The 18,713-nt window shown below is 36.5% G+C and overlaps 1 protein-coding gene across 7 annotated transcripts in view; it reads left to right on the plus strand.

The window, feature by feature from the left end:
• kmt2a (lysine (K)-specific methyltransferase 2A) overlaps positions 1-18,713 on the plus strand; it is a 143,995-nt gene continuing 125,282 nt past the window's right edge. For all 7 annotated transcript variants that reach the window (XM_069894772.1, XM_069894774.1, XM_069894773.1 and 4 more), the window contains exon 1: positions 1-186. In XM_069894772.1, the coding sequence (XP_069750873.1) occupies positions 4-186 (183 nt within the window). In that variant the 5' untranslated portion in view covers positions 1-3. The remainder of the gene's footprint in view (positions 187-18,713) is intronic.

Below are 18,713 nucleotides of genomic sequence, written 5' to 3' on the forward strand. Positions count from 1 at the left end.
AAAATGGCGCACACAGCTCGGACTCGTTTCCCAGCTCGGCCCTGGAAAAAAGCAGGACGCTCTCGTATCCTGGGCTTGAAAAAGGATTTTAAACATGGATTCGACGCCGCACTACCAGTCTCTGCCGCCATCGGCAAAAACCTCCACAAGTTCCAGGACCTCTTCGGAGAGAGCAGCAGCAGTGAGGTAATTTTTTTAAAGAGGGAGAGAGCGCGGTTTTCTTTTAATAAAAAGAGTCCTTTTGCGGAATAGACGCGGATATGGAATAGATGGAGCGTTCCCAGAAGTGGGGGAAGCCTCAGCGAGTGCGAAGCTGGTGTGGATGAGGGCCGGCCTGTGTGACAGATCTGACATCCAGGCACCGGGAGGGGAGGGGAGGTGGTCGGATTTTGGATTTGGGGGGGTTGGGGGGGAAGAGAGGGAGAGAGAGACCGCTTTGAATCCGCTTTAAAGTTTCACTCTTTTGAGAACATAGACTTGCGTTGTGGAAGATGTGAGCGTTCCGTTGCCCTGGGCGAGAGTTGCACCCTGGTTCCTTCTGCATTTCTAATCACCTGTTTGGCGGGCTTTCCTCCAGCGACCGCCATCATGTTCCTGATGCAAATTCAGCCCAGCTCTTTTTTTAAAACAAAATGCATCGCCCTTGCACGCCAGTTCGTGCCTCTTCCTTGGGGTGCCCGTGTGTGCAAAGGTGCATCTTAAAAGGGGGGAATTCATTTGCCATTCACCATCTGCAAGCGTCGGGTCATTAAATGCAAACTGATTTTTTTTCTCGACCAGTGTAAATAGGGGATTTTTTGGGAGGGGGTGGGAGTTATTGGTCTACCTTGACTCATGCTTTGCAGTTGGTGGGGGTGGGTGGGTGGGGGGGGGGGGGGGGGTTAAAGTTTGCTTTTTAATTTGGTGAATTCTTAGTAAACCTTTTTCTGTCCAGGACTTCAGTACTTGTCTGATTCATTTTAGTATACTGTTATAACTTGATTAAGATTGAAATCTGAGTAATTTAGGTTTTTTGCCGTTTAAAATGAAAAAGCCCCTTTGGGCAGTGTTTTAAAATAACCCATTTTACGGAGTTGAATGGAGCAGTTTGTATTATTTACTGCAGGTAATCGTACAGTTTTGCAGAAAGTGTAACTGGTTGCACACAGTCCTTCCTGTTAACGAGAAGTGATAACGTTTTGAGACAAATCTTAACTAATGTTGTGGTTAGTGACTGGCATTAGAAAAAGATACTTCAGAAACATGGAACTTTCAACATGAGTAACATGTTAAAGGACTTCATGATTTTAATTTTTGTGAAGTGAAGTGTCAAAACCCCTTTACTCCTTGTGTGTATATGTATGTTGTCTTAAGGTCATTACCACAGTAAAAATAACGTTTTCATTTGAGGACAGGTTGAAGTACCGTAAAAGTGTGGTGGGAGGCAACATTGTAAGAATAAAGAGCTTTTATGGATTGTTTATAATTGGTGAAGAGTTGCTGCAGCAGGTAAACATCTTGAAATGATAGGCTGCAAATAAAAATAGTTACCTACCAAGACATCAAAACTAAATGAATACAATTTGATAATGTAATAAAATTATTAATTGTATTGTAATATCTATAAATTCCTTGACTATATTTGTGATTAATTTTTAAGAAGGTATATAATCTTGAACTGCTTAATTATCTTTTTAAAGACAAGATCATACTTTCTCCATTCTACTCTTCATGATGTCACTTAATTGGCTTCGAATGCAGAAACGGACAGATTTCTGAATTTTAACAAACTGCTTTCGACCAGCATCTTGGGTTTGCTGTGAAATGGAGATGAGGACATCTTGAAAGTATTCAATCAAGTCAAGTTTATTGCCACCTGATCGTACAACCTGATGAAACAGCCTTCTCTTGTTCTCGGTGCAAAGCATGCGAACATACAACCAGACATAACTTAAATACAGACAAACAATACATATGCATGATTAACTTATTTTATTTTTATATAGTTAGTTAGTTGACTTGTATGTATGAATTTGGCAGATGATTTCACAGGCTTGAACCTTTCCCTAGAAATTCTATATATTATGCTATACTTTCATTAACATTAGAGAGGTGTCAATTTTGGAAACCTTTCTACTTTTCACATCCTAAATCTTGGAAGCTGGTACTAGAACAATATTTGAGATTGTCATAAATGCAGTGATGAAACCCAAAATCATTTGTATGGGAATAATTCTTAGTTGCTCAAAATATTTGTTATTGGGGGGCAGAATAATATTTTCAGAAAATAAGCAAAAGAGCAGTTTGATCAAGGCATAAAGCAATATACTTATTTTTGGTTATTTTTTATGAATGCACTTTTTCTAGGAGTTTATTTTGGTATTGCGAATAATCGGTTATGACCCTTGTCTCTTCTTCCCCACCTCACTGAATTTGGGCACCAAAACACACTATTTATATTATATTGCAGTAGATGGCAATTCCATATTTTCCTGAAGTGCAGAGTCAATAATCTAGACCAATTTAATAGCAGTTTTCAGACAAAATTGCCATGTTCTGTTTGCGATCAGCTGATATTACTATGATTACAGGCGATTAAACATTAGACCTTTGGATATGAATGGTGCAAAACTCCTTAAAGGCAAGTGTCTGGAGGCCTAATTTCTTAAAACAGAGATTTCAGAAGATTGAAATGATACTTTTATTCTTGTTGAAATCCTTTAGTTTTGTGATTCGTCAGTACATTTAATAAAAAAATATTAATAATATTCTGTCCCTTATTGATGTACTTTTTAACTTGAGTTTAAATCTCAATCTTTCATAATTCAGGATTACAGTTCTGGAAATGAATTTATTGATCTTTATTTGGCACATTTCAACAAAATACAGCAATGTTGTAAGTGAGGATATTTCAGAAGAAAAGTTATAGATGATTAATCAGTATTAGCAAATTGAATATATAAAGTACTGGATACTTTAGCAAACACAAAATGATGGAAGGACTTGACAGATTAGTAAGCATCTGTGGAAAAAGATCCAAAACACAGACTCTTGTTTCCGTTTCCACAGATGCTGGGTATAGCTAGCATCTTGTTTTAATGATAGATTTCCAGCAACAGTATTTTAAAAATATTTTCACCTACTGGATACTTTGGTTGAGACATAGAAAGTAAAAGCAAAGAGATCATGTTAGAACTGTGTATTTAATCATATCTCAGTTGGTGTACTTTACAAATCTGGTAGCCATACTGAAGAGAGGATATGATGGTATTGCAGAGGCAATTTATGAGAATGCTGCTAGTTTCTGATGGTAGTTAAGAGGAGAGATTGCCTAAATTAAGATTATTTGCTATGAGACAAAGCAAACAGCGGAAATTTAAATAAGGCATAAAATTGTGGTCTAGATGTGATGTACAATGGATTTTCTTTCAATGTTAATAACTAGGTGATATGAATTGTATGCCATTCATAGGATTGGGTGAGGTTGAATTTTTTTTTTCACTGAATGATTAACAGAAACTCATTGCCTGAAAGGTTGGTGGAAGTAGAAATCCTCAGCAACTGTATTTGATGGCATATAAGCCCCTCCTCCCCAACATTTCAGCAGGGAATATTAAGAATTTTTTTAGTGTATTTATGCGTAAGCATTTAATGCTATTGAAATATGTAGCAACAGTATACCAGAAAAAAAACTTCGACAAAACATGCGACTAGGGCAAAAGAATTTTTAACAATACTGTTTTAATTTACAGGAGAAAACAAAAGCAACATAGCTATAGCAGAAAACATTTTATAGAAACAAGCTATGAAAAACAGATAAAAGCCTTCACAATAATTTCAGTTCTTACATTTTCCCAAGATTTCTTCATCTACACACACCTGTGGAATGGTGGGATGTTTCGCCCTTCCTGCTGTCTTCACCCTTCCTGCTGTCTTCATAATCTGCTGGCATTTTCTGTGCAAATGACGTTTTTGTACGCATTGATAAACCCCATGAACTGGTGACACCATCTTTCTGTTCTTGCAAAACCCTTGATTCCCTTGTTCTCCTAATCTCCTGATCATTTCCCTGAATTTGTCTCATTTATCACCCAGTTTTTTTTAACTCCTCAAGTTCTGGCCTATGTTGGGGTGGGCAACGAAGGTTACGTTTACCTGTTTTAGCAGTCTGCAGCTGTTGTTCTTACTTTCTCCATTCTCGTATCATTTTTGCTGCAGGCGATGCTCCAAAAACTTGCAGCTGCTCTCTTACCATGCTCCTCAGCTTAGTTTACCACTTTTAGTTTGTATCCAATCGTATATCTTAAGCACTTTCCTCCTGTAGCCATCTTCACGGTAAAATCTTCCACTGCTATCACCATGCGTTTGTATTTCTGTTATTGTTGTTTGATGCCCTTATTGTGATAAATATAAAATACACAAAATGGCAATGGCTCATTAGCATGACTAGGAGTTTTCAGTGCTCAACGATAGATGACGATGGTGCTAGTGAGCCATACAGTAACTAGGATCACTGTCCACATTACTCACCATTATCACCCTAATTTCAAGTTTTAAAAAAAAACTAAAAGATGTTTCAATGTAAAAATAAGATTTATTGGCAGGTATGACATAAATAGACAGTAATACACATATGAGCTCAGAAACAGTTACTGCTTAACTTTTTAAAGTTGGGCACTAAACAAAGATATTCGTCTCAGAACATCCAGCTTTAATTTTTACAATAATCCCTTTTTTGTAGTAGTAGGTAATAGTAATGATATTTGAGTAAATAATATTACAGCATTATGGAGTTAGACTAGGTACAACTAGTGATAGCCAATGGTGTCTGGGTAAACATTAGCCTTCCAGATTTTATACTTCGCATACAAGTCCTGGGGATATTTATTGAGCCATTTTTTGGGGAAAAAATGTGGGTCTTGTAGGCCATCAAAATGAATTCAAGTGCATAGTTTAGTCTGTCAAGTGGGATTAGTTTAGTTAATTTTTAGGCTATTTGGCTTGTACCTGTGCAGTTTTCTTTGATTAACTCTGTCGTTGATATTGGAGGTTTTGATTTGCTTCTCTTTAGGACCATGCTTGTGATCATTTGAAGGTTTTCTGAATTGTCCTTGGCAAATAGATTCAATCTGAAAATGAAGGATGCTAGCACATCTAAGTTTTTGTGATATTGGAATATCTGCCATAAGATGTAACTAGCTGAAGGAACATTTGCATTTATTAATAATTACATCCTTAATTGTATAAATACAGAAGATTATTGAAAATTTTCCTTAATGGTTACAGACTCAAACACCTTGAGTAATGAATGCTCTGTTTGGAATTACTGTAATGTGATTCTAAGCAGATGGAGAGCTGAATGACATTGGTACAGCATCTTGCTCTGCATATTCACAATTGGGATTGCCAAATCCAAAGCTCTCTGAATGATGAAGGCTGTGGGGATAGAAAATGGCATAAAAAGAGTTTAATATTACAGTAAGCTTTGAATAATATAGGTTGTCTCGGAATGAAAAATAAATTAGAAAAGCCAAAGAGGAGACCTGAAAAATAGAAAATCAAGTAGATTTGAGTACATTAAGAGGATCAGTCAGGAAAAAGTAGTGTCTGTTAAGGGCCAAAATAATGTAGCTGATGGTCTTAATGACTACAGCTTAACAAAAGAGGAGGATAAAGCTAATGTTAAGTAGAAAATGTGTGAAATATTGGATGGGCTAAGTAAAGGAAATATTGAGGGGTTTAATACCCTTAAGTAGATAAATTGCCAGGTCTCGATGAATTTTATCAAAAGCCAGTTTTTATATTTAAAAAAAAGCAAGGAGAAAATTGTTGAGGTTCTTCATTTTATCATCATTTTGGTTACAGGAGAGGTGTAGGGCTGCTCATATTAAACTGTTGTTTTAAAAGTGAGATAAAGATAAACCTCTATTTGGTTGAATTTATTTTAAGGAGTTCTATGAGAACAACACATTTGACGATGGGCTGAAGTCTCTGAGCTTTAGGTGATGGGTTGGATCTGAGCACTGGTAATGCTTGTGACTATGAGTATTTTTTGACTTCTATGGCAGGCTTTTACGTCCATCCCAAAGTTCTCTGGTAGGTTTATTGGCCACTGCAAATTGCCTCTTAAATTAACTGAGTGGCAAAAGAATTGTGGGAAGAGAGTTGAGCATGATAGCATGAAGGGGCTACTGGGAAGCAAGAGGATGAATGAAATTGGTGAGTTGGTTTTGTGGGCACTTGCATGGACTTTGGGCCATAAGACTGTTTCCTATCTTGGATAAAGTAAGTAATTTAGTAAAATCCTTTAATTAAAGGGCGGTGCAGTTAGTGCAACACCTTTACAGCGACCAGGGTTTGAAACCGGTACTGTTTGTAAGGAGTTTGTACGTTTTCCCTTTATCTGCATGGGTTTCTTCCCACCTTCAAAACGTACAGGGGGTTGTAGGACAATTGGGTGTAATTGGACAGCATGTGCTCATGAGCTGAAAGTGTCTAAATTTAAAATGCCACACAGTAGACAGGTTTGAAAAGTTATTGTCAAAAAACACTGCATGTGCTGGCAATCAGAAACAAAAACAAAAATGCTGGAAGTATTTTCAGTACTGGTCAAGCAGTATCTGTGGGAGTAAAATGGTCAGTGTTTGAGTTGAAGATCTTTTAAGTACTTCCAGCATTTTCTATTTTAGTCAGAAAAGCACATTTGCATGAGATTCAAGAGTGCAATTTTGATCCAAATTTGAATCAAAGAACAAAGATTGACAGATATTCAAAGTTGTATACAACTTGTCAATGATGGAAAAATTGGCCATACAGTTCAAAGTTAAATTGCTGGAAGAATTCAGTTGGTCTAGCAATATCTGTGGAAGCAAGAGATTATTAACATCCAGCATCAGGATCAATAACGAATTTGTTAAGAGGAAGAAAAGTCAGAGCGGGGCTCTTAGAATTCCTATCAAAAAGAGAAGGCACACCTTAAAGAGAATTTGCAGTATAGTTGTATGGAGATGCAGGAGACCAGATAGAGGAAAAAGTAACTGCTGGAATAATTTGGCTGGTCAAGCACAGCTGGAGGCAAAGGTATGATTGATGTTTTGGGTCAAAAATATCAGGTCTTGAGTTGAAATGACACCCACCCCTTTGCCTCTTGTAGATGTTGCTGAATTTTTCCAGCAGAACATTTGCTTCAGGTCCCAGCTTTTGGCTATTAAGTAAAGCAGGGAGGAAGAAAAACTATTATGTAAGATTTAATGATCTGATTAATTGGGCAGAAAAATGGCAAATGAAATATAATCAGAAACTTGTGATGATAATGCATTTGTGGCCAAGCAACAGGGTGATGAAATGTGCAGTTAAGTGGGAGGATATTGAGAAATATGGAGGAACAGGGACCTTGGAGTATGTGATTGCACTAGAAATGTTGCAGAGAAGATTTAAGAGGATGTTACTAGGACATGAACTTGGAGAGAAGACTGGGCTGAGATTGTTTTCTTTAGGTAGAATTGAAGATGGGTCGATTAGGTAGACTATTTCCCTTATTGGTGGGGTGGGGGAGAGGAGGAAGATAGTGAGACAAAAATCAGAGAGCACAGATTAAAAATAGTGGTTAAGATTAGAAAGGATTTATAATGGTAGGGGTTTGAAACTGGCTGAATTGCTGGTAAAGGTAGAAACTATTGTATTTATAAAGCAACAAGAAGTGTATAGTGTATTCCTGTCTTACAGGCCAAATGCTGGAGGTAAGATTAAGGGTGGGTACTTTGACCAAATGGCAATATTGAGTATCATAAATTGTTCATGATTCATAAAACATTTGAACAAATTATAATTTCCTGTGAAATTGTGAACTCAAATGTAGTCCTCGTTTAAATTTGATCCTGATTTATTTGGTGTTATGCTAATATTCACGTGCTGAGATGTGATATTTATTATATTTGCCTCTTGAGGGTCTCTTGATTTGAAATATTAATTTTTGACTTTCTAAAGCTGCTGTCTGGTTGACCATATCTTTTCAGCATTTTCTGTTTTTATTTCAGATTCATAGACTTTAGTTGTTTTAAAAACAATTACTGCTTGACACTTAAAGCCTGACAGAACCTGCATATATACTAAATATTAGTAACCAAATTGTATAAAAAAAACTTCAGAAATTTCCATTTTCAGAATGCCTTTTCCCAGTTTTCCTAAAAAAAATGTTTTGCTTTAGAATGCATGTTGTCTAATCACTGAATGCCATCTAACTTGTTCAAGTGCCTATTTTCAAGTGCACTTTTTATTAACTAGGTAGCTCATGTTGGTAAGAGTGTTTGGCCACAGGATGCTTCAAGGTAGTAGCTTCTATGTTTTTAGCAGCATTATGTTTAATATAGTTTTAGTGGGAGGGGGAGGAGCAGGTCAGATTTTTTTTGTGTGCAATGGCAAAAATTGGAGGTTGACTTTTTATGTGCAAAGTTGCTGTTAGTTTGAGGTGTTTAGGTTGGAACAATTATTTGCTAAGCCAAAGTTTTAGTATATTGTGAAATAACCAACTGTTTTAACTGTTTCAATTTTGTAAAACATCTTTACCATTATTAAATTATTTCTTAGGCTCTACAGTTTTATCCATGTTGTGATTGATGCTGGTCGCTAAATGTCATATAATGGCTCTTCACAGTTATTCATTAATGTATTCAGCAACTTGATGGGTTATTTGATAAGTGAAGATGGGCCTATTTTTATTCAATGTCCTATGATTTAAACCTTCCAGCAGAGGGAGCAAAATGTATGTGTATTCATCTTGTATTCAAGCTAATTATTTTGACTTGCCTGTGATTGGATAATCTGATTCTTCTACATGTTAAATGTCTTTCTGTTCTGTAAGGCTCTATATTCATGCTTATCCTCTTTAACTGAGGAAAAACCTTTTCTATTATACTTTGTTTGAATGACAAGCTTCACAATTGAATTTTTGTTAATGATGACACTGAAAAGCAAGATTACTTGGAAGAGATGTTCCTTTTTATGTTCAATACAAACTTCAGGGACTGAACTATATATTCTGAAATAGTAGAAGTAACTTCTGGAAGGCATGAAGGAGGTCTGTATAACTTCAGAATGAAAGGGAATGTCTTTAGTGGTCCAGTTGTCTTTTTGGGAAGAATTTGTAAATTGAAGTCTTCATGTTAGGGATGACCTCTCTCTGAATTATATCTTGTATAAGGGGATGCAGAGGCTAATTCTCAGCCAAGACTTTGTAGAGGTGCCATCTACATGCTCAGATAGGCATAAGGATCCTTAGGACTCTTGAAGATCACTCCTTTCTCATGCTGTATTTGGCTCTGTTTTCTTAGTTGGCATTAAAGGGAGAATAATTGTATTTATTTTCTCATTGTAAATTTGTTGACCAATGCTGTGTAAATTTGGGCTGTTAAGCTTACGTATATTGAAGGGTCAGAAAGATATTTGTCATCAAAATTTGATTTGAAAAAATCCTTGCTTTGGACGTAATTTCTAAAATACATGCTTAATATGTATCTTGAGATCCATTTTGTGTGTTAGGTGTGTATTATAGAAAGAATAAGTTCTGAGTAAGAGTTTTAATTCTACTTATAAGGAGGAATATCCAAATTAACTGAAAATCTGGTTTAAAAATTGAAATGGAAGGATAAATTTAGATTGAAATTTTCAAACATTCCCATGCTGTTTTTGGTTTTTAAAGAATGCCATTAGTTGAGTGTGAAATTACTCTAGAAAGTGAATGCTGCCAAAAGAGAGTATTCTGGTGTTCATCTTGTTACATCATAGACCAGCAACAAAAGAAATTCACCAAGACAGCTGTTTTGTTTGTTCTTTTTCCTGGGGCTGAAGATGGGCCAATTTATCTTCCAAATTCTGTAAAATACTTGAATTAGACAATGTTTTGTTTGAAGTGACCCTCAGAAGGGCCATCTTGTATCATCTCATGATCTCTCAACTCCTCAGGTTTATCAACAACCAATACCTCTGGTGAAAGCTACTTCTTGCAAAAATAAAATTCTCAAGATAAGTTTTTAACATGTTGACATGGCAACTGCATTTTACATCTCCAATCTATTTCATATGGACCTGAAAATTTTGCCCTAAGAGGATTAGTATTTGTTGGGGAAAAGAATTAATACTTCATCACCTCGTTTAAAAGTTCTTATTGTACCAGACTTTAATTTTACCTTGAGCTGTTTTCAAATTCTCTTCAGCTAGTTCACACACTTTCTGGAAGCGATCTTTAAACTTTGAAACATAATCTAACAAATTCAGCTGCACATCCTTATTTAACCTATTGTTCCTTCAACAACATTAAAGGTCCTCTATTTTGATGTCCAAATACCAGCTCAAAAGGGCTGAAGCCTAATGATTCTTGTACAGACTCCCTCACTGCAAACAAAAGCAAATGGTCATTCCAGTCCTTCTCATTCTTAAAACAATAGGTCTTCATTATGGTTTTTAGAGTCAAAAGGAATCTCTCAAGGCCCCTTGAGATTCTGGATGCTACGCAGATGGCATGATCTGTTTAGCTCCCAATTTGTAAACTATGCTGAAACAGTCCCGACATAAAATTACTTCCCTGGTCTGGTGGATCTCTAGGCAAACCTTTACAAGAGCTCGCAATACAGTTTTAGCTTTAATATTTTTAAGAGGCCTTGCTTCTGTCAGCCTGGAGGCTGTACACATGACAGTTAACAAATATTGATTCCCAGTTTTTGACTTGGGCAATGGGCCAACACAATCCACAATAACTTTAGAAAAGGGTTTGCCAAAAGCAGGAATAGGTTTTTAAGGAGCCACTCGGGGACCTTGTTTAGGTTTACCCTCAACCTCACAAATGTGACATGTCCGGCAACACGTCCCAACATCTTTTCTTAAATTAGCTCAGTAGAATTGTTTCATAATGTGATACATAATTTTCTTTACACCAAGATGACCACCAGTTAACATTTCATCCTTGTAGGCTTTAGGAACTACAACCTGGTGAACAACTGCCCATTCTTCACTGGCAGGCATATCAGGTAGACTCCACTTCCTCCTCAACCCGCCTTCCTTGAAATAATATCCAACTGGCACTTTCTTAATTTCATCATCAGTGAGAGACTTGTCTCTCAGTTCATTAAGATGAAGGTCACTGCTCTGCCTCTATAAACTCTTTTTGGGATAACGACAAATCCTTACTCTCAGGTTTATACACCAAAACACTGTACAGTAAAGAAAGATGTAAAGTCTTTGGCAGGTTATTACAACCTGAGTGCTGTTGTGCATTATCACAGATTCTTTTAAATCAGTCTGCACAGCACCGTCTGCACTGGCAAGCTTCTTTGCCATAGCTTGTGTCACTGCACAAACTGGATATATAATCAGAATCTGTCTGTCTCATCGATGACTGGCCCCTCATTGCAGGGACAACTTTACCCTCTGCAAGGCCATTTCCTAATAACAACGAGTCCCCTTCCACTGGTAAACTTGATGTGATCCCTATCGTAACAGGTCCATTAACTAATTCTGATTTCAACATTATTTTCTGCAAAGTTCAACTCTGGATCCCCCCCCCCCCCCCCCCCACACACACACACCTTGAATCAAGTTTATTTCACCATTATTGCCAAACTCCAAAATACTGTCTAACACAAGTGACTGGGCAACCCCAGTATCTTGAAGGATCTTTACTGTCACTTGTGGTGACCCTTTAACAAAACTATACCCTCTGACACAAAATATTTGAATTCCTCCTTAATGATACAGCAGGTCTGGAACCTTTTTTATTTCTGTGTATTTCATCCCTTGAATACAGGCATCTGGCGCTGACTCCTTTCTTTCTCAGCACAGAACAATTTGCTATCACGTAACCAGATTTCTTACAATAGTGACAAAGGGGATCTGAAGATTTTTCCTTTTCTTGCTTTCTCTTCTTCTTTACCCCTAGCACTACTTCCTCATTTATTTTCTAACTTACTTGGATTGTCCATAATACCATTTTGGAAAGTTCTACTGGGTACAAATTTAACATTGTGGGTTAAAGCATACTCACCTGCTAATTTAAATGTCCTGCCAAGTTTTCACTTCCTTTTCATCTAAACATGCTTATATATCATTAGGAATGCACCTTTTAATTTTCTCAACTCTTTCCATCTGTCAATTACCATTTGTATCTTTTGATGAGCATCTTCAGTCAAAGTACACAGTTTTGTCATATGCAAAATCTGTATTAGACTGGTTCACTGATTTTTCTCACATGCCTGAATTTTTGTATATAAGTTTCTGGAACCAATTTGTAAGCCTTAAGCACAGCTTGTTTCACAGTCTCATAAACATCAGGTTGTTGATTAGTAAAGGCAGAGTAAGCATGTGGAGCCTTTGCTTTAATCACGCTTTGTAACATGAGGGACCAATGTATGGTCTTTTAGACATTTTAAACTCAGCAACTTTCTAAAAATGCTGGAAGCATTTATCAATCTCAGCTTCATTAAATGGAGGAACTAACTTCACCTCCCTACTAGTCATAAACCTCTCATGAGGACCAGAAGGTGGATCTCCTCACTTCTCTTTCAAACTCCTTGTTTCTCTGCTTTCTCTGATTTACATTTTTTTCTAACTCTAGTTCAAACTGCCTTTGTTTCTCTGCTTCTTTTTCCCTCTGCTTCCTTAAATTTATATTTTCTAACTCAAACTGCCTTTGTTATTTCTCTCTCAAATCTGAGTTTTTCTAATTCACTTTGTTCCACTGATGACACTGCTCAAGGGATTTACTCTTGAGAAATTGTTTTAACTTCCCTTCTGCTATATAATGGTCAACTATAGCTCTCTTGATGTCCTCCTTTTTCATTGACTGTCTTACCACCACAAGTTCCAACTTTTGGGCAATATCCACCAACTCATCCTTTTTTGCCCTCTGCAAAGGTTGGCAGTCCCAAACACCTATCAATATCCATTGATGCTGTTCCCCCCCCCCCCCCCCACACACACACAAGCCTATTAATTGGCTTTCAAAAACAAATTTAAGCAAAAAAATTGAAAATCAATAGATTAATAAGCTCCAATTTTGGTTAGATCCTGGATGAGTTCCCAATTTGTTATGACAGAGACCCACAACAATAGAAATTCACCAAGACAGTGTTATTTTTAAAACAGTATACTTATTAATAATATAACAACTTAAATCTAAACTTAACCCCAACTATGCGCAAATGTGTGTTTGTGTTGCACAATTCTGGAAAGTCAATTCCCAAACCCCAGGCTTAGAAAATCCCATGTTGAAACTCAGAACTTTTAAACTATTGTTCAGACTAATTACGAAGTAGGTGAGACAGTCATCAGACAGCCTTTGACTCATGAATCCTTGTTGAGTTGCTTCCATAGAAATGTTCTTTCATGTGAGTGATTGTCACAACTCAATGAAACTTGACTTCCATGATGCATCCTAGAACCCAGGCAAGGGTCAGACAAAATGACCATCAGAATGGTCACGATCCAATTAAGCAATTCTCTTTTACCCGGATATGGATCAATCAAGGTGATTCACTGTTTTCTCTGACAAATAGTAACAGGAGAAGTTCCATTTCACAGACCCATTTCAACTCTTGTCTTTTTAGATCACTTGTTTGATCAATACTGGTTTCAGTGCCCCCCAAAAAATGACTCAATAATCAGCTGACCTCTCTGAACAGATGTCTTTTCCATTGTTCTGATTCTTTATTGAGACCATTAATTCTGTTTATGGCTTGGACTCAGGTGCCTCTGTGACTGTAAAAATGTTGTTATGAAATCAGTGTGTGTTTTTGCACCCTGTTCCACCCCCAAAGTAACTCAATTAAAGAAAAACAGGCTTACAACAATCTGCCAGAATTTGTGTATATCTTCACAAGTTTAAGTTCTTGAAATAGGATTCATAGATTTGTTCTGCATTTGTAGAACAATGGTTTTTGGTAGCATTTGGTGGTAATGTCCTTGAATCACTCAATGCATTAAATAATAACTAACTGGCTTTCTAATATTTTCATTGTGTAATGGATATTCTCAACTCTTCAGACAAAACTTTTTGTTTCAGGTTGGATTGAAATAGGTCTTGGTGTGAAAGGCTGCAAATATTGACAAACAATTATATTTTCTGCCTTTTATACTCTCGTTGAAGCCAGTGACTCCTGACAGAAAAGTTTCATGCGAAGCAATGGCCATCTCCTACCTTGCCAAAGTTGTCTGAGATGCAGTGATTGTGTGTTTGAATGGGGGAGGTTGGAGAAGTGGGTTCTTGTTTGAGTGAATAGCAAAATATGTGTGCAACTTGATCTCTGGTTCTATTTTTGCCTGTTCCCAAACTGAGGATACGACTTACATTTTGGCTGCCGCTTACGCTGACTGATTCGAGATTATCGAAGAGCAAATTAAATTGTCAAATCTTGGCCAATTTTCCTAAGATGAGCTATCGTTCCTATGATTGTTGACTTTTATGTTGGTTTCTGATTAAATATTCCTTGGTTTTGATTTTCTTACTTTCAAATCTTACCTTAATTCTTTACCTTCCAATCTCCAAATTCCCCCAGTTCAATAAAATTCCCGAAATATCTATACTCTATTCTGGACTCTTAGGATCCCTGAATTGCTCCATTATTGGCAATATTTCACATAGCAAATCTGCCAAACTTTCCTACTGGTACAGCTCTCTTTTTCTTCTTTCTTTATCATTAAGACATTAAGTAGAATGTATTGACCAAGTGGTTGGTCCTGTCCTAATATGGCTTGGAAATGGTTTTTTGATATGGTAAAAGTGGCAGTAAAATGCATGGGATTATGTTTGTTTAAAATGTCTATTGAGTTTTGAAAGTGTTTACTGACAAATTACAAGAGAGATGCATTCTTAGAAAATGGCTTGTATCAGGAATTTTTATATTGTAAAGCAGTCTTCTATGCACTTGTCAAGTTGAAAATGAGCACGAGAGTTGAACATTTTTGTCTATAATGTTTGAAGAAGATCTGTATAGATGGACGGCCCAACCTATAACATTATTGAGAAGAGTTAATTGTATTAAAATGAGTACATTTCCAAGAGTACACTATCTCTTTCTAACACTGCCCATACCATTATCTCAAGAGGTTCTTTTTGGAGTTAAATAAATATATCAGAAAATTTCTTTGGAAGGCTAAGATTTTGAGGGTCTCCATAGAAAAATTAACATGGAAATATGAACTGGGAAGTTTACAACTCTCAAATTTAAAAAAAAAAATTACTATCGAGCAGCTCAGATGAGATTCCCTACTTTCTTTTTTGAGCAAAGAGATAAACCTGGATGGGTGAAAATAGAGTTAGATAAAATAAGAGAGAGAATGGCAGAGGATTTTTTTGGGATGTGAAATTAGTAGCTGGTGAGAAAGAAGCCCCATTGCTTAAAAAAAAATTAATCAATACTTGGTATAAAATAAATAGTGATATTGGGAAAAAGGTGGGGGGGGGGGGGGGGGCTTATCTCCCAAAATCCCTTTGACTCACAACAGACTTATAGCCTGTACAATGGGAATGCAATTTTTAAAAAATTTGGTCTGTTTAAAGGGATCCGATACATTGAAGATTGTTATGAGCCGGGGGAACTGATGTCATTTGAACAATTAAAAAAATATGTACAGGGCATGTAAAGGTTAAAACCTTGTGTTTTTACTTAGTTATCCCATTAAGAAATTGTTGTTTGTAGTGTTACCATAGTTATGACATCATATGCAGTAATATCCGGGGGTACTGAGAGCTTGCATCTCATTCTTCGAAGAATTATAAGCTTGAAATACTTTTCTTTTAATTCATCCTAATCATCTTAATTTTGGGTTATATTAGTTTAAAGTGGAATATCGTTCTATTATTATACAATTTGCATTGTTTGTCATTATGAAAATCTCAATGCAAAGTTATACAGATGTTTATCCATTTTATCAACAAATTAAAGCTACTTACAGCTGCAACTACGAATTTTGATTTATTGTATTAATAATATAGTAATTCAGAATATCTTCGCTCATGTTTCCTTGAAGTTGACATGTTTTGAAATTGGAAAATATTAGAACTTGGAAAGTCGTCTACATGGAATTCTTAATAATACAATCTTGCTATTTTCAAGTAAGAATGTATCTAAGGAAAAAAACTGAGCCCAACAATATTTTTACCAAACTAGTAAGGTGGAGATGCTGATTCGAATGGGAAATACAAAGAAATTTACTTCAGCCATGTATCTTACTTCAAAGAGGACCCCCCCCCCCCCCCAAACAGGGGGGTTCATAAGACTAAACAGAGATGGGAATCTGACTTAAATGTAAGAATTGGTGAGCAAATCTGGTCTGAAATATGTCTGGATAATATGTCTAATACAATAAATGCAAGATATAATTAATGCAAAAAATAATATTGTATTAATCTATAATCTCAAGCCACAGAAACTAAATAAATTAAAGCAGACCTATTAGACCAATGTTTTAGATGTGGCGAGGAGGTAGGAATCTTTCTACATTCAATTTGGGGTTATTTCCTAAAGTGTGTTCTTTTTGGGTAGATTTAGGAAATTTAGAGTAGATTACAGGAATTCAATTTCCACAAAGCCTAGAATTATTTTTACTGAAGAATATTATAGGGATAAGACCTAAACTCAAACTATCCAAACATCAAACAGAATTTGTTAAAAATTTGTTAAAAATAATAGCAGCTGCGGTACAACTCTGGTTATCCGAAATGGTCAGGACTAGGCCCATTTTGGATAAACGGGTTTTTTTTCGGAGAACCAGTCATTTAAAAACAGCCCAGTAGCAACAGCAATTCACTTGTAACAGTGTTTAAACAACAAAGTAAGGCTTTTTAAGCATTAAAATAATGTTTAATTTTCACCTTCCTGGGAGTGTGAGGTCCCCGCCACCACCGGGAGTCTGACGTCCCCGGTCAGTTCAGCTCTGAAAAAAATTTCAGATAAATGAAGTTTTCAGATAGTCTCGTCAATTTAAAAAAAAATTTGGATAACTGAGGATTTTGGAGAATTTGTACTGTACTTGAAAGTCTGCTTTCCAGCAGCCCATTCTGTTTTTTCTATTTCTTTTTTTTTCCTTTTCTTTTTCATTGTGCTTCATTAACTGATTTTAAGTCTAACAAGAGGTTTGGCCATTGATTTTTACCATGGCTGTGATTAGAAGCAAAAGTTAGTCAGTGTACTCTTCTGATTGCTCTCCAGCAATAGGAGAATGTGTAATAATTAAAACTCATAGGAAGTAATGAGGCTTGAGTAGTTATTAGGGCAAATTATTTGCACAGGTGCAGCAGATAGTAATGCCTCCTTTCTAGTAGTTTGTAAAGGAAAGTCAATTTGTAATTCCTCAATAACAAATAAATTCTTATGCCATGAATTCATAACTACACAGTAATCTAGATGTGGTCTCACCTTATGCAATTGCATTAAGACTGGTTTCCTGCAGTCAACTTGGTTTTTTTTTGGCGGGGGGAAAGTTAACATTATTTTCCCGCCTAATTGCCTTCAATAAATTGTGAACAAGCACTCCTAGTTCTCTCAAAACCATTGCTTCTCACTTGTGATTTAATACATACTCTTGTTTTTCTGCAGTAAACTGGATGATTTCACATTTTTCAATATGATATTGAATCTGCAACATCCTCCCCACTCACTGAGTTTGATCATTTCCCCTTGAAGCCTTTTTATAATCCTGTTACAAATGCGCCTTGTTTAGTAATGTCAACAAATTTGAAATAATGTTTCGTTCCCTTAGTCAAATCATTCATAGAGATGACTAGCTAGGGCTCAAGCATCGATCACAGCTTTATCCTAGTTGTAACAGCCTGCAAACTTGGGAAGGAATTGCTTATTCCCTTTCTTTGATCCTGCCCAGTTTTATAGTCTCAATCCTGTAAATGGATGAACTTTTTCAGTACTGTTTATATTTTTGTGATGGGGAGAGATGGGGAAAGAAGTTTTTAAAAATGTAGCACAAATACAGCAGGTACAAAGTAATGTGAAATGGATTCTTTCACAAAAACACCTCGGTGCTTAATCAAATGGAGTAGAATCAATAAATACCATATTGGCTGTTTGGAGCAATTAATATTTTTCCATAATATGAGTTACTTGCACTGTACTGACAACTTTTAACAAATACAAACTTGCAGTATCATTCTGAAGCTGCAGGTCCAATGATGGTTATTCCTGAAAGTTTTGAGAGCTTTTCAAAGCTGTGGTCTTTGTTAATGGTATTGACAGCGAGAGTTGGTCTTTCCAAACCTTGAGAGCAAATTCACTGCTTTCAAATCTTTCTTGCATGTTTATTATTTATTTTGATTTGAAGGGATTAAAATGGGATGTGGCCTGCCTTCAATTTACAAGTCAAAGTTTTCTCTGGGGAGTAACTTGTAGAGTAACAAAGCTTGAGATTTCAGGCAACATCAACACTGCAACATGGATTACGTCATCTGAATCATTAAATTAAAATTTAGTCGTACAGCATGGAAACTGGTCCTTTCGGCCCATGAGCCTATGCCGCCCTCTTAACCTACAACTCCAGTACAATTGGAATTGTTGGAGGAAACTGGAGCACCCAGAAGAAACCCATACAGATACGGGGAGAACATACAAACTCCCTACAGACAGTATTAGATTCGAACTGTGGTTGCTGGCACTGTAACAGCATAGCGCTAACGCCATACTCGCAAAGCACGAAGACTATGTTGGTGACCCCAACAGGTCCAACCGGCAGTTGGA

Source organism: Narcine bancroftii, chromosome 8 (genome assembly GCF_036971445.1).
Source record: "Narcine bancroftii isolate sNarBan1 chromosome 8, sNarBan1.hap1, whole genome shotgun sequence".
In the NCBI taxonomy this organism is placed as follows: Eukaryota; Metazoa; Chordata; class Chondrichthyes; order Torpediniformes; family Narcinidae; genus Narcine; species Narcine bancroftii.